This window comes from Nicotiana sylvestris, chromosome 12 (genome assembly GCF_000393655.2).
Source record: "Nicotiana sylvestris chromosome 12, ASM39365v2, whole genome shotgun sequence".
NCBI classification, from domain to species: Eukaryota; Viridiplantae; Streptophyta; class Magnoliopsida; order Solanales; family Solanaceae; genus Nicotiana; species Nicotiana sylvestris.
The window spans coordinates 152,154,573-152,171,131 of record NC_091068.1 but is presented as its reverse complement, the minus strand read 5'-3'; the positions used below and the strand labels follow the sequence as shown (position 1 = coordinate 152,171,131).

The window sequence follows — 16,559 nt, the reverse complement described above, 5'->3', positions numbered from 1 at the left end:
TTATGCTTCTCTATTATTTTCCTTAGTATCTTCTTGATATTCTTGTTGACAGCCTCTATGGCTCCGTTCATCTGAGGTCTGTAAGCTATAGAATTCTTGTGTTTGATCTTGAAGGTTTCACACATGGATTTCATCAAATCACTGTTGAGGTTGGAGCCATTATCAGTAATGATTGACTTTGGAATTCCTAACCGACACATGATACGGTCGCGGACGAAATCCGCCACAACTTTCTTAGTCACTGCCCTGTAAGATGCTGCTTCAACCCATTTGGTAAAATAATCAATTGCTACTAGGATAAACCTATGCCCTTTTGATGCGACAGGTTTGATTGGTCCGATAACATCCATTCCCCAGGCGGAGAACGGCCACAGCGAGCTTGTTGCATTAAGCTCATTTGGAGGCACCTTTATCATGTCTGCATGTATCTGGAAGTGGTAGCACTTTCGGACATACTGGATGCAGTATGTTTCCATAGTCATCCAAAAGTAACCAGCTCAGAGTATTTTCTTTGCTAAAACAAAGCCATTCATATGTGGACCGCAGGTCCCTGCATGAATTTCCTCTAATAGCTTGGATGCTTCCTTTGCGTCGACACACCTTAATAATCCCAAATCAGGAGTCCTCCTGTATAGGATTCCTCCGTTGTGAAAGAAATTGTTGGATAACCTCCGAAGCATGTACTTCTGAATAGCATTTGCGAGCTCTGGGCATTCTCCTTTTGCCAAGTATTCCTTGATATCATGAAACCAAGGCTTTCGGTCTGTTTCTTCTTCGACATGAGCACAGTAAGCGGGCTGATCATAGATCTTTACCGGAATGGGATCAATGAAATTCTTGTCTGGATGTTGTGTCATGGATGATAGGGTAGCCAGTGCATCGGCGAATTCATTCTGGACCCTGGGAACATGCTAGAATTCTGTCTTTGTGAACCTCTTTCTCAACTCTTGCACATGATGCAGATAAGGGAGTATCTTGGAGTTCTTGGTCGCCCATTCTCTCGGACCTAATGTATAAGCAAGTCTGAATCCCCAATTACTAGCAACTCTTGGATGTTCATGTCAATGGCCATCTTGAGCCCTAAGATGCAGGCTTCATACTCGGCTATATTGTTGGTGCAGGGGAACCTGAGTTTGGCAGATACTGGATAATGCTGACCGGTTTCTGATACTAGGACTGCTCCTATGCCAACTCCTTTGAAATTTCCTGCTCCATCGAAAAGTATTCTCCAGCCGTCATAGGATTCTGCAATGTCTTCTCCTATGAATGATACCTCTTCATCAGGAAAATATGTTTTCAGGAGTTCGTATTCTTCATCCACGGGATTTTCAGCAAGGCGATCTTCTAGTGCCTGTCCTTTGATTGGTTTCTGAGTCACATAGACAATGTCAAATTCACTTAACAGGATTTGCCACTTGGCCAGCTTGCCAGTGGGCATGGGCTTCTGAAAGATATACTTCAAGGGATCGATCCTTGATATGAGATATGTAGTATAGGCATAGAAGTAGTGCCTCAACTTTTGAGATACCCAAGTCAAAGCACAATAGGTGCGCTTTAACAGAGAATACCGAGCCTTGTACGGGGTGAAATTCTTACTGAGGTAATAGATGGCCTGCTCCTTCCTCCTTGTTTCATCATGCTGACCCAGAACACAACCAAACGTTCCATCAAATACTGCAAGGTAGAGTAATAGAGGTCTACCCAGCTCAGGCGGAACTAAGACTAGTGGTGTTGATAGGTAATATTTGATTCTGTCGAAAGCTTTTTGGAAATTATCAGTCCATGTGGTAGCGACGTCCTTCTTCAACATCTTAAAGATCGGCTCACAGATGACCGTAGATTGTGCTATGAACCGGCTGATGTAGTTAAGTTTTCCCAGAAAGCTCATTACGTCCTTCTTGTTCTTTGGCGGTGGCAGTTCTTAAATAGCTTTGACCTTAGATGGATCCAGTTCTATCCCTCGGCGACTCACAATGAACCCACGTAGTTTTCTGGCAGGAACCCCAAATGCACATTTTGCGGGATTCAGTTTCAGGTTGTATCTTCTCAGTCTGTTGAAGAACTTCCTCAAATCTTCCATGTGGTCAGTGGCTTTCTTGGACTTTATGATGACATTATCTACATACACCTCAATCTCCTTGTGTATCATATCATGGAAGATAGTAGTCATGGCCCTCATGTAGGTGGCCCTTACATTCTTTAACTCGAATAACATCATCTTGTAGCAGTACATCCCCCACGGCGTAATGAAAGCCGTTTTCTCAGCATCTTCTTCGTCCATCCAGGTCTGATGATATCCAGCGAAGCAATCTACAAATGATTGCAACTCATGCTTGACGCAATTGTCGATCAGGATGTGTATGTTCGGCAAAGGGAAGTCATCCTTTGGACTGGCCCGATTGAGATCCCGGTAGTCGACACAGGCTCTAACCTTCCCATCCTTCTTCGGCACTGGCACAATATTGGCTAACTATGTCGGATATTCTACTGCCATGAGGACCTTAGCTTTGACATGCTTAGTGACTTCTTCCTTGATTTTTAGACTCATGTCGAGTTTAAACTTTCTGAGCTTCTGTTTTACCGGTAGACATGTCGGATCAGTTGGCAGTTTGTGGGCCACAATAGATGTGCTCAAACCAGTCATGTTATCATATGACCAGGTGAATATGTCCTCATATTCCTTTAGAAATTCTGTGTTTTCTTCCTTTTTTGACGGTGACAAATGAACGTTGATCTGAGTTTCTTTGATATTTTCTGCATCTCCTAGGTTAACAATCTCGGTCTCGTCCAGGTTGGACTTAGGTCTGTTCTTAAAATTCTCAACTTCTTTAACAATCTCTTCTGGTATGTCATCTTCCTCTGAATCTGTATCCGTTTGTTGTGTTGTCTCGTTGCATGTCATAGCCATTGGTTCATCAAGATAGGTAATAATAACGTTGTATAAGTAAAGTAATGAGGGAAAATAATAAGAGTAATATTTGTAAGGAAACCAAAATACTTTGATAAATTTCATAACTGTTTTGAATATTGGAAGATCTTATTGTGAAAATTCAAAAATGCGAAAGGAAAATCAACTAGTAAAAATAAAAGATAGTGCATGATGCCTTGTTCAGCCTTGCTACCCCGAGGCTTTCCGGGATATGGTGGTTCTGATGGTCCAATTGTTGAGGCATGCTCCTCGGCTTACGGCCTGTATGGAAGGGCCTTCCTCCCTCTCCTCCTCGAAAATGACACAACAATCCATGTCATCACCTTTTAAGAACAAATTCCTTACTGTTGCCAGTGCTTCCTCTTCTTCCAACCCATAGATAACATCGGCCGGCTGGAAAGTCTGCTCCAAATGTGGTATTGGCTGCTCCAGCGGGTAGTATGGACCACGCCATGGTGGCGAGTATACTCATATCCTAGGCCAAAAGTGGTGCCATGTTTCTTCAGTTTGATAGGCTTGGCGATTCCTTGGAGGTTCTTGCCAAGTCCCTTGCCAGGTTCATATCCACACCAATTTAGTAGGCTCTCAATTTTGTTGCCCCACTACTTGTCTTTGTCGACATCATTGACTCGCTCGATATGGTGATAGGTTTCCCCTCCTATCCTTCTCTTTCCTCCAATCGCTAGGATGGTTTGGGGACTGTGTATGGGATTGATACTGTCGCCGTGAATGATCACCTCTTGGTGGTTCCACTCAAATTTCACCGCCTGATACAATGTCGATACTACAGCCCCAGCGGCATGAATCCACGGCCGTCCCAAGAGCAAGTTGTAAGATGCCGACACATTTATAACTTGAAAATCAACGTCGAACCAAGTAGGACCCATTTGCAAACATAGGCTAGTTTCCTCAATGGTGGATCTTTGGGAACCGTCAAAAGCCTTGACGTTGATGGCCCCATCCTTGATCTCATGCAAACCCTTCCCCAATGTTCTAAGTGTTACCAATGGACAAATATTGAGGCTGGACCCTCCATCAATCAGGACCCTAGTGATAAAATAATCTTTACATTGCATGGTGATGTACAACACTTTGTTGTGACTCAAACCTTCTGGTGGCAGCTCATCTTCATGAAAAGTGATCGTGTGACTTTCCAATACCTGCCCTACCATGTTTTCCATTTCTCCTCCGCTGATGTTTCTTGGTACATATGCCTCACTCAGCACCTTTAACAAGGCATTCTTATGTGCATCGGAACTTTGCAGCAAAGCTAGGATAGAAATTTGTGCCGATGTTTTGTTCAGCTGATCAATGACTGAGTATTCCATGGCTTGTATCTTTCTCCAGAGATCATTGGGTCTAGTTTCAGTGATGGTCGGCGGACCAGAGGCCTGCTTACTCGACTCAACTAAATGCTCCGGAGTATAAACCCTGCCGATTCTTGTCATGCCTTGGGCCGTAACTATTTCCTTGAATTTAGATTTCCCTTTCCTTCTCGCCTCGGTTGTGTAATCCCAAGGTATGGAATTTATATGGAACGGTGTTACGGCCGACATTGCTACTGGGATGGGCACCTTTACTCGGAACGAAGCATGTGTTTTGGAGGGTAAAACTGCAACTTCAAATGGTACATGTGCATTTACCGGAGACCCAAACTCGACTTCAATTGGTGTTGGCATCTTTGTAGGGGGTGGTGCTTCAAATTCAAGTGGTATAGACATGTTTACCTCAGCATCCCCAGAAGGCTGAGTCTGGACTACGATCAGATTGAGGGTGACTATCGGCTTCTTTGGTTCGTTACTTTCTGTGATTAAACCGATCGATCCTTTGGGATCCCAATCATCCTCTATTTCAATCATGTGAACACCTCCACCCTTATGGTTCGGCAGAGGGTTGTTGCGGACATTCGGAGTAGGCTCATTTGCTACAATGATCTTGTTATCGATCAGAGTCTGGATCTTATCTTTCAGAGAGTGACATTCATCAATGGTATGTCCCTTCATGCTGGAATGGTATGCACAGGATTTATTTGGATTGACCCAATGAGAGGGGTTTTTAGGGGTTATAGCAGGGATAGGGGTGACATAACCAATAGCTTTGAGCCTTTCGTACAACTAGTCAATCAGTTCAGCAATGGCGGTATACTGTTTGGGGGGTCTGCGGTCGAAATTTGGTCGAGGTCTAGGAAAGTTTTGACGTGTGAGAGGTGATTGATAGTGGGATGACTGAGCATTATAGGCTTGGTATACATGTGCTGGTTGGGAATATCTGGGTGAAGTAGGTTGATATGTAGGAGGTGGGGTGATTGGTAAGTAGGTGATGAAGCTTGGTAAGAGGGTGAGGGTTCTTGGTAATTCGGGGTAGGCTGATATGTAAGTGGAGGTATCGGATAGGCTTGGTATTTGATAGGGGATTTGTCTCTTTGTGCAACCATTACGGCACCTACGTCCCTTTTTTTTGGACGTACCACCATACTGTAAAGCCTTATTGGTAGCTTGCAAAGATTCAAAGTTTGTAACCATCCACTTTTGATGCTTTCCTCGATCCTTTCCCCTAGCTTGATGATGTCGGAAAATTTCTGGCTCTCAATCAACATCAGCCTTTCATAGTATTGCGGGTCTTGAGCCCGGACGAAAAACTTGTTCATTTGTTCTTCTTCTAAAGTAGGTCTGACCTTAGCAACTTCTGATCTCTAGCGTGTGGCATACTCGCGGAATGTTTCTGTGGGCTTCTTCTTTAAGTTCTGAATGTAGAACACATCTGGTACATTTTCTGTGTTGAACCTGAACCTCTCCATAAAGTCGAACGCCATACTCACCCAGTTCGACCATTTCTTTGGGTCTTGGCTAATGTACCAAGACAGAGCATCTCCCTTCAGACTTCTCATGAAAAGCTTCATGCGAATCCTTTCGTCTTTCCCTACTCCGACCAACTTGTCGCAGTATGTTCTCAAGTGGACTCTCGGATCCCCTGAACCATCAAACATCTCGAACTTAGGAGGTTTGTACCCCTCGGGCAGTTCGACATCCGGTTGTATGAAAAGATCTTCGTAGTTCAACCCTTCAATCACCTTACTTCCTTCGATACCCTGAATTCGACTAGTCAATTTCTTGAGTTCTGCAGCTAGGTTCCTGATGAGTGAGTCTTTATCATCAGACTTGGGTGTGCTTGAGACAGGTTGGGTGGAGGGTGGCATGGTTTCCACATATATGGGGGTGTTATGGTGGGCATGGAAATGGTCATTTGTGGAATTCAGAGGTTCTAGGATGAGTAGTGGAGTGTGGAAAGTATTGTAGTGGTGGTGAGGAGCGGGATGGTTTTGTGGAGGCGTGGGGTTCTGAGCGTTTGGAAAATTGATATCTGGAGTGGTGAGGGAAAATGATAAGTTTGCCAGATTCCAAACTTGATCAAGTTCCTCCTGAAATTTCAACAGTTTCTGCTCGAGTTAGGACGCACTTTCTTTGGAGACCTGAGCACCATGAGTGACCTCTACCCGTTCAGTTGAGTTTTCCTTTCTGATGTTGTTCAAATCTTCCATCTTTCCTTTGTTCCTGCTTCTAATAGGACTAGGAGGAGGAGTGGGTGGAGGGCCCTTTGATCTTGTGGAATATGATGACGATGCCAGAGTGCACGAACTAACCTTTGGGTAGGGGAGTAAATAAAAAAGTAAAAACAAAAAGGTAACAAGTCAGTGGGGATTATAAGAAAGTGTTGCGATATTTAAACACATAGTGCAAGAATGTAAATCACGTCCTAATTTGGGAGCATCGTTGTGCCCGAGGTAGGCCTAGCGACAAATTAATTTAGAGAACTTAGAATGCTAAATGCCTCATTTTATTGATAAAAGTAGACGAATCCCAAAACGATACTAAATAACAAGGAATAAAATGTCACTAGTGACCATTGGCCTTATTACATTTCATAAAGTAAAAGAAAACTCCTATCTATTTGTCCCAGAAGGACCTTCCCCAGACTCGATATCTTTGGCTCCATCGAACAACTTCACCAGCTCGCGAAGTCCCAGCAGCAGGTAGGCTCTGGCTAGGTGTCCACCCTCGTTTCCTTCAACATTCTGGCAGTCCTCGATCCTCTTGAGAAACTTCCTTTCTAGCTCCACTAAACCTCGTTCCAGGTATCCTAATCGCTTGTTGGCACTGACATCCATGTATTTCCACTCTTCAATCAGTTTTTGGTGGGCATATTGAATCTCACGGTGCTCGTTTTCACATTCCCACATCCTCTTGCGTAGTTGGTTGTATTTGACCTATGCTTCAGCCCTTTCATCGATGATTCTGTGACCTCGAACAAACCCGGGTTGGCCCAGACCATTGTGATTATGCTCCAGCCAGCCTGAACAGTATGGGGTGCAGCCAGCATAGTATCTGCCTAGTTCGATAGTATCTCTTCCCATGATGATCTTGCAATGCCACATATGCTGAGCTTGGCACTTATAAAGACTGTCATCAGCTTGGAAGTCAACCCGAAAGTGACATCTCAATATCTTGAAATGGTACATAAGGGTAGGTTCCTACCAGCCTGGAAGTCAACCCGGAAGTGACTCATCCCACACTTCCTACCAGCCTGTCTTATAACTCGGAGAGGGATATAAGGGTAGGTTCCTCTCAAACCGAACAATATCAGAAATGGCGCGTCCCTGGATCGGGCGATGAACTCTTCAGTAGGGAACCACTCGAACATCTATTGTATTTGATCCTCAGTTAGATTTCAAACAGTTCCACCCACCCCTTGTCATCTTCTGGCTGAGCAAACATGTTGGGCATGTAGTTAATTCGCCTTGGTTGATGGAAGGCTATATGATCATCCCAGTCTCTACGTTGAATCTCTTGTCGATATTCACCCCTTTGAAGATGCTCCATGAGCTAGAGCCGGAGTAGCAAGTTGCAGCCCTCGAAGTGTGGGGCTTCTTGTTGACACATTTCCAAGGCTCGGTATATCTCTGCAATGATCATGGGCACTATGCTAAATGGTTGTCCATCAATTACCTCCATCAAAGTTTTGGTGACCATGGCTAGCCTGGTGTGGATCCTTGCTTTCTTCATTGGAAACACTATCATCCCCAAGAAGTAGAACATGAAGACAAAGACCCTTCGGTGAATATGCCCCAACGATGTAAGAGCAAACTCATCCGGATATGTACGGTAGGATTTGCTGTGATCGTACCTCTCGTACAAATAATCAAAGGGAATGTAGGACTTCTTCAAACATGTCAAGTCTGGATTCTTCTTTAGGCCCATCATTTTGAGAAAACCTCTACCCTTGCAATTTTCCGGCATTAACAAACCCGGGGTCTCCCATGATATACCAGTCAATCCTCCTATTTCCTCTAGCAGGGGTGTCATCTCAATCTCTCCGAAGCGAAACACAGACCTATCACAATCCCAGAATAGAGTAGCATCTTCTATGATTTTGTTGTTGGGTTGGACCTCCAGGAGGGAAGGTAGATTTCCTAGGTATTTCTGGACAAGAGTCTGATCACTGGAATGAAGATCCTCCCACCAGCTTAGCAACCTTGGGTGGATGTTTGTGACCATGCCGAATCTGGGGACTTCGTGCCTCCTCATGTTTCTGCAAGACAAAAGGGTTAGGCCCTTACCCCCACCAGACTCGACTATTAAATACCAATAATTGGCATAAAAACATTTAGTTCTCCAAATAAATGTACAAAACGTGATAGTGTCCGTTTGGGTTTTTGGGAAACCCAGTGGACTTTGGACAAGACTATCTTAAAGAGTCATTATGCGGACAACATAACTGACTCAGCTAGGTTTGACCATGATGCATGCACAGTTTAAATAGAGTAAGGTTTCTATGAGGTTTTAGAATGGTACCATCGAGCGGACAACTCAAGAGGAAAAGACACGAAACCGTCGACTACACCATTGATCGACTGGTTTTACCACAAATACGCCTTTGCCGGATTTAAAGGGTGATAATATCGGAAGAGCGCAACCACTCATTATAAGCATTGCTATGGTATTTGTTTGGCACGAGTGAAATATGATGTTGGAAACATGCATATGCAATAATTAAAACAAGTTGTCACATATTTGCACGTTCATAAAGTAATAATTGCAATAATTTAAAACAATAATAAAGGAGTGCAGTAAAGGAAAGCAGTGAAAGAAACAAGGGAAAAAACAAAAGACAAGTTAGTTTTCTGCAGTAGAAGAGGGAATTGAATGCTTAAAGGTATTAAACAAATAAGGCACATAAGAAATGTAAAGTCACAGTAATAGGTTGAAATGGTAGAAGCCTAAAATATATCCCCAGCAGAGTCACCACGCTGTCGCGTCTCCCTTTTTCTCGCAAAAATTGGGTTTGTGACATTTGGGAGATAACTCGTTCCCTTTCGGGAATTGGGTTTGAATTGAAGAGTCGCCACCTAATGATTTAAGTGCATTAGGACACTAAGAAAGGTTTGGTTTGAACAACCAGAGATTGGGTAAGGGCTTGAAATTATCCTAAGGGAAAGATGTTAGGCACCCCTCAGGATCCACTAGTGTGGTTCCCGGCCAAGCTATTGCTATGACTTAAGTGCAAATAACATATAGACAAATAAAGACTTCAAATAAGAGGGTATTTTCACGTAATGGCTACAAATCAACAAAAGTAAGAAAAAAGAACTAAAAAGAGTTGATTTTCTTAAAAGAAATGGTTTAAAAAGATTTAAAAGAAACAAAGAAAACAAAGGGAAAGGGGGTCATAGGTTTGTTAATAATATGGATCACCCCACACAACATCCGGTAATCACTCCTCAATGAGGGGCTACACGAGATGTTATCGTGTGGTCATCATATCCATATCTACCATTTCCCACCCCGTTGAGGTATTAAAGCGTGGAATGGTCTCGCTTACTTATTGCATGCTATTATCCGTCCCCATCTTATCAGCCCCGGAGGCTCTTGGGACTACTAATCCTAAAGGGAGGAGGTATTGGGATTATTTGTGGTTTCAAAAAGTAAAATACTAAGGCGACAATCAAAACACGTATGGCTAGTATGGGGAAGCATATAAACAAATGAAAAGGCTCAAACAAACCTCCTTTAAGCAGAGAAAAGCAAGTAGTTAGCATGACTTACACATATTGTTTAGGGTCTGATTAAACTTAAAGGATCGAGACAGTCTGTTTTATTACATAGTTCAGATAAGAAGCCCGAGTCAGGCCTGCCTGCTGGTTGTAGCATATAAAATCTGATTCAGTTTATAAACTTTCACCTTATGGCTTGCCTAAGTGTTAAATGAAGACCCCTATAGGCATGATATCTACTGATTCCAGAAACAAAAATGAATACATACTGATTTAAGAAAATCGTCTGTTATTAAAGAAAGGCGGGTTTTAGCAAAAGAGCATGCGTCATTGTTACTAGTTTTAGACCTATAAGCGAGTGAAATGATTCAAATTCGATTAAGGCTCCTATAGGCATGCTTTCTATGTGTTGTTGATATTGGACACTTTTATAAATGTAGTAAAAAATGCAAAAACCTTATAGGCATGACATCTAGATGCTGAATTTCGTTTAAAGCCTATGAACATGATATCTAATTGCAATTGATTATTTAAGACCTACGAACATGTTTGCCTGATGAGGAATGCATATGCAAGATTCAGAAAGAACCTATAGGCAGGATATCTACATGATGTGCAGAAATTCAAAAATTCCTATAGGCAGGATATCTATATGCTATGCAGAAGTTCAGAAATAAACTATAGACATGGTTATCTACCTCTTTTGCATACATAGTTACCCTCCCTTATCACTGACCATTCCCGAGAGTTTTATTACAAAATTATTACAACCCAGAAAAGGTAAAGTAAAGGAAAAATACATCATAAATTAAAAAAATACAACCAAGGAGAGCCTGATTCAGACTTCTTGTCTGAAGTATGAAGTAAATCAACTCTAAGAGATCATATTTCAAAGTCTTTCTCCTATTTGGGGTGTGTCAGAGTTCCCTAAGAGTCTCATATGAACTCCGGACAGTGCTTACACCCAAATGTATTACGGATTAAGCCATAGTGTAGTGTGGAAGGGCCAGCCCTCAGGTGTCCAAATTCAGAGGGAGCTCGAGGTCCCAAGGCAAGGCTCACAAGAGGAGGGCAGAACTTAGGGACTAAGAGAGAGTGCAAGTGCAGAAGTAGGATTCTGAAAGGGGAAAAGGGAATCATCTCACATCATTACACATAAGGGTATAGGGGAATGGGAAGTTACAAGAGGTAACAGAAAAGCGGGCTAAAGGGCATACCCAGCAACGGGAGATGCTGTCACACCTTCTGGCCTATTTGCTTAGAGGTCAAGACCCCAGTGGTTCAAACATAATTCATGGACAACAACTTACATTGCCATGCCTCAAGTCACCACTCACATAGTGGTGATAGAGGAATTAGGGTTCATAATAAAACACACATAAGGAAATCAGCATGCTAATTTAAGTGCTGAGATATACAAAAATAGCCGATGAACATAGATACGAAAGTAGTAACTACACATTGTTATGGTGCTAAGAATTAAATCAGGACATACCAGATTTCAGGGAAACAAGTAAAGGAAAGCAGTAAGTCTTGTAAAACAGGCCACAGTGCAGTCAAGAAGAGAATATTATTATGAGAGAGTATGAGTTCAGAAGGATTCTGATGTTGTAGTGTGTAAAGAGGGTCGTACCTTTTATAGTGTAAAAATCAGGCAGAAATAAGGCAAGAAAAACAGTTAAGGAACTGATTGTCAATCAATTACATAAGGCTTCCCTTAATAAAGGGATTCTGATTCAAACGGGTGAAAACCATTTAAGGAAAGAAATTAAGTAAGAACTTTGTGCACAACATGCAATCAGGGGCAAATACATAAAAAGTTATTTAAGGACAAGGTTTTGAAATACACGGTTTGCGCAAATAAGGTAAGCAAATCAATTAACAAACAGTAAATCAAAAAAGTCTGAGATTTTGCATGAATGAACCGAGTCAAAAAATGAAGAAGGGTTTTAACTTAGGCCGAGTAACAGGGAGAATCAGCAAACAATGGAAAGAAATCAATCAAGCCATATTCAGAAGGAAGTTTGCACTAATTGCAAATTTAAAAACCATTTAGAGGAAAATTCATCATATATAAGGAGCATGTGAGCATGAAAGAAGACTGTCGTGTAAATCAATAGAAAAATTCAGTGTAGAAGAGTTTAGCAAAAAGTTCAGCATTATATGAAAACAAAGATGTCCAAACTCAGTTCAGAGACTCAAAGTCAGTCTGAAAGAGTTAAGGGTTCTAAAATAAAACCCTAGTTTAATCAAACCTCGGCAGAACCCCCCAAATTCTAGGGTTTTCTCCTTGAATCAAGTACAGAGATGAGGAGGCAAGTAGTTGAGTCGAAACATGTTTAGAGGTTTCAGAAAAGAACTGAAACTTCTAACATGCTTCTTCCAGCAACAGAACTCATGAATAACATGTAAATACAGTAGAGGGGTTCAAGGCAAACAAAGTAAAGAAACTAATTCGAAACATGATGAGAAAAGACTAATAAGAACAGTAGAAGAAAGCATGATTAAGAAGATCCTTTTAAAAGAAACTTAAACAAAGTTCAATAGAAGAAAAATAGTAAGAACACTTAAGAATACGGTAGAAGAATACTGATGTTTAGCTTAAAGCATATATATTTCTATGTATATCGCTTCATATTTTACATTTGTTTCGTGAATTTGGGATGTTAAATGCTATGATTTATATTAATTTGAAGTGTTTTTATGTGTAGTAATGATTCGGGAGCAATTGGGGGCCGAAACGCGCGAGATTTGAGCCAAAACGAACGAAACCGGGCAATGTGCGGCCCTAGACCTACCCAACACGTATAAAAGCAAGACTAAACCTATTTTTGAGGGGGGAGATGCACCTTGGAGCAAAAAGACACGCAAGAAACATTGAGGAGCAAGAACATCTCAGAATTCTTCATCTTTTCTAGTATTTTTCAATTAATCAAAACTTATGCAATTGTTTGATTACATCATGAGTGGCTAAACACCCATTGTTCTAGGGTTGTGATTTAGCCATGAATATTGTTGTTTAATGTTGACTTGACCTTGATTATAATTCACCAATATATGGTTGTTTCTTCAATTCTGTGTTTAATTGCTTAATTGTCTGGCCAGCAGTTAGGTTCTATTTACTATCTATGCTATGCTTGGGAAATCCATATTTAGATTAGAGAAGAATTGAAGAGAGCATGATCTTAACCCTTAGGGGGAGCGGATTTGTGGTTAGGATAGGAATATACCTAGTCACCGTGCTTAATTAAATATCGTGATCTTAATGCGTTCTTAATAGATTGATTTCATAGGAATATAGGCATTAATCTATTGAGAATAGGTGAGTAGTACTTCGGGAGAAGGCTATGAGAGCATTTATTGATTAATTAGCAACCATGAGTGAATTATATGAAAGGGAGAGTTAATTAGAACACAATACGATTGGTGAATCGATCACAAACCTGGAATATTTGTCTCTATTGAATACGCAACAATCAACTCGTTACTTGATAACTTAGTTATTATTTAGAATTGTAGTATAATATAATCATATTATTGGACTTTGATTTTAGCTGGATTGAATAACAATTTTAGTGATTTAGTGAGTAGTTTACACAAGTCTCTATAGGTTCGACACTCAACTTATCATTATATTACTTGTCGACCACGTATACTTGCGTGTGCATTTGGGAGCAACAAGTTTTTTGGCGTCGTTGCCAAGGACTTGAATATAAACTACTTTCTAGTTTTTGCTTTAATTGTTTATTTTGTCTAGTCTAACGTTACTTGATTGTTGCTATAATCTCGAAAACTTTGATTGAATGCGTAGGGTCAGAAGCCAGGACAAACTCAACGGCTTTGACCCCGAACCTGAGAAAACATTTCACTGGAGGTTGAGGGAAGCAAGGGATACAAATAATATTCAAGCACTCATTCAATTTCCTATGAACATGGCAGAGGAGCAACATATGGCTGTTTAGGAGGTACCAATTCCCAGTATTGCTAATGTTACCTCCAGCATAGTGAAGCCTAGAATCATTGGGCACTTTGAGCTGAAACAGAGCATGATCCAGTTACTTCATGCAAATGGGCAATTTATAGGTCTTCTACACGAGGATCCACAACAACATATTCTGAACTTCTTGGAGATTAGTGATACTTATATCACTAACGGGATCACTCCAGATTATGTGAGACTCACACTTTTTCCATTCTCTCTATTGGGCGAGGCTAAGCGATGGCTAAAGGTAGAACCAACTAATTCAATTACAACATGGAATGATTTGGCAAGAAAATTTCTGGCAAGATTCTTCCCTTCAGGCAAAACTACAAAGATCAGAAGTGAGATAGTTGCCTTCAAACAAAAAGCAGGAGAATCTTTATACTCAGCTTGGGAAAGGTTCAAGAGGCTACTCAGAGACTGTCCTCATCATAATCAAACGAATGAAGTGTTATCTCACACATTCATAGAAGGGCTACATTCTGAAACAAAGATCGTGGTAGATGCTACAGCTGGGGGTCAAGTGTTGGAGAAAAGCTTTGACGAGATATATGCATTATTGAACAAATTCTCCAAGAGCAATCTGGATTGGCAAGGAGAGATGGGCAGACACACAGTACAAAAATCACCAGGGGTTCTCGAATTGGATGTTGTCTCAGCATTGTCAGCACAGGTCTCTACGCTGACCAACCAAGTCAATCAAATGACCATGATCATTAACAAGCAACAAGCCCAACCAGTGCAACAAGTTCAAATATTTTGTGAAGTATGTGGAGAGGGTCACATGAGCAATCTATGCCCAGTAAATCCAGAGTTTGTATATTTTGTGGGTAATGCAAATCGAGGCCAAACAAATCAGTATGGGGACACTTACAATCCCAACTGGAGGAACCACCCAAACTTCTCTTGGGGTGGAAACCAAGGTCCTCAGAATCAATACAGGCCTCAAATACCTCAACAGCAATATAGACCACCTCAGGTTGAACAACAAGTGAGTCCTACAAGTCACCTTGAAGACATGTTAAAGAAAGTGATGGTTGAACAACAAGCCCTCGCCGAAACAATGAGAAATTTGGAGCGTCAAATGGGACAGCTTGCCAGTGCTCAAAACACTAGACCAGCTGGAGCTCTTCCAAGTGATACTGAGCCCAATCCTAAAGCTCAAGTCAATACAGTTACCTTGAGAAATGGAAGAGCACTAGAAGAAGTTCCAAAGAAAAAGAAGAATATAGATCATCCTGAAGAAGAATTAGCTCCCACACCAGTTGAGGGGAATGAGAAAGATGATAAAGGACCCAAGCCAGTAATTGAGACTAGGCCACCACCTCCATTTCCACAAAGACTACAGAAGCAAAAAGATGATGCTAAGTACAAGAAATTCCTTGATATTTTGAGCCAAATGAGTGTGAATCTGCCTTTGGTGGAAATTTTGCAGGAAGTGCCTAAGTATGCAAGGTATCTTAGAGATATTGTGGCAAACAAATGAAGACATGCAGAGTTTGAAACAGTTGCACTTACTGAAGAGTGCAGTGCCAGAGTTCAGAGTAAACATCCTCCTAAGTTGAAGGATCTTGGGAGTTTCACAATTCCTTTGTCTCTTGGAAAACAAGAAGTTGGTAGAGCCTTGTGTGATTTAGGGGCTAGTATAAATTTAATGCCATCCTCTTTGTTCAAGCAACTCGGATTGGGGGCGCTTAGACCTACTACAATCACTTTACAGCTAGTAGATAGGTCACTAGTCATGCCTGAAGGAATTATTGAGGATGTGTTAGTTCGAGTGGGAAAGTTTATTCTTCCTGCTGATTTTATTGTTCTTGATTACGAGGCAGATGAGGAAGTGCCCATTATTTTAGGTCGACCATTCTTAGCTACCGGTGGAGCAATTATTGATGTGAGAGCAGGGAAGTTAAAAATGAGAGTTGATGATGAGGAGGTCACTTTTAATGTGTACAAGGCACTTAAGCTTCCTAAGCATTATGAGGACTTGTGCATGATTACTGTGGTAGAATCGAAGGGGATAAAGTAGAGTCCTTATGTGACTTATAGTGATCCAGATGGGACAACTGAGTTAAAGGAGGTGGTATTTCCAGCTGAGCGTGTTAAGATGATTGAGAAAAGAACCAGAGATGAAAGAGGATACCTTCCGAGAGCGTGCAAAAAGGCTAGACTTCATAGGACAAAGAAGAATAGAAAGTGCCCAGCCTGAGCAGAATAACAGAGTTGTGCCACGACTATAAATAAGGCGCTTGTTGGGAGGCAACCCAACCTGTATATCTTTTATCTATTGATTAATTTTTTTTAGTGTCAAGTTTTGTGTTGTTTTTATTTGCAGAGTAGGGGAAGTCTGAGTACCCAAAGTTGAAGTTGAGGAGCATGTTTGATCTTAAGTGTGGGGTCGTCCCAGCCCTTAATATTGAGGATCATGTCCGAGCTAGGTCTGAGAGGGTCTCAGGGAGTATTTCTCACCCTTGTTTTAATATTTCTCTATGATCATACATCGAGGACTATGCATAATATAAGTGTGGGGTGAGGAAACTACTTTTTGGAGTATAATTGTTTTTCTTTTATAACTCATAGTAGACATAGTCTAGGTTAAAAAA

General features: G+C 41.4%; 1 protein-coding gene and 1 non-coding gene across 2 annotated transcripts; one reads left to right on the top strand and one right to left on the bottom strand.

Annotated features, from left to right (window-relative positions):
- The first annotated feature begins 14,023 nt into the window (after positions 1-14,023).
- On the top strand, positions 14,024-15,985 carry LOC104219248 (uncharacterized). The gene is made up of 2 exons (XM_009769896.2): positions 14,024-15,405; positions 15,448-15,985. The coding sequence occupies exons 1-2, from the start codon at positions 14,024-14,026 to the stop codon at positions 15,983-15,985; spliced, it is 1,920 nt and encodes a 639-aa protein (XP_009768198.2).
- Positions 14,291-14,395, bottom strand: LOC138884423 (small nucleolar RNA R71). The gene has a single exon (XR_011404617.1). It is a non-coding gene; the product is annotated as a small nucleolar RNA R71 (small nucleolar RNA).
- Positions 15,986-16,559: the final 574 nt, after the last annotated feature.

Excerpts from the sequence above, each read along its gene's own strand:
- LOC104219248 (XM_009769896.2), top strand. The coding sequence starts at position 14,024 with ATGATCCAGTTACTTCATGCAAATGGGCAATTTATAGGTCTTCTACAC. Across the intron at positions 15,406-15,447 it reads ATTTTGCAGGAAGTGCCTAA|ACATGCAGAGTTTGAAACAG; the intron begins GTATGCAAGGTA and ends AAACAAATGAAG.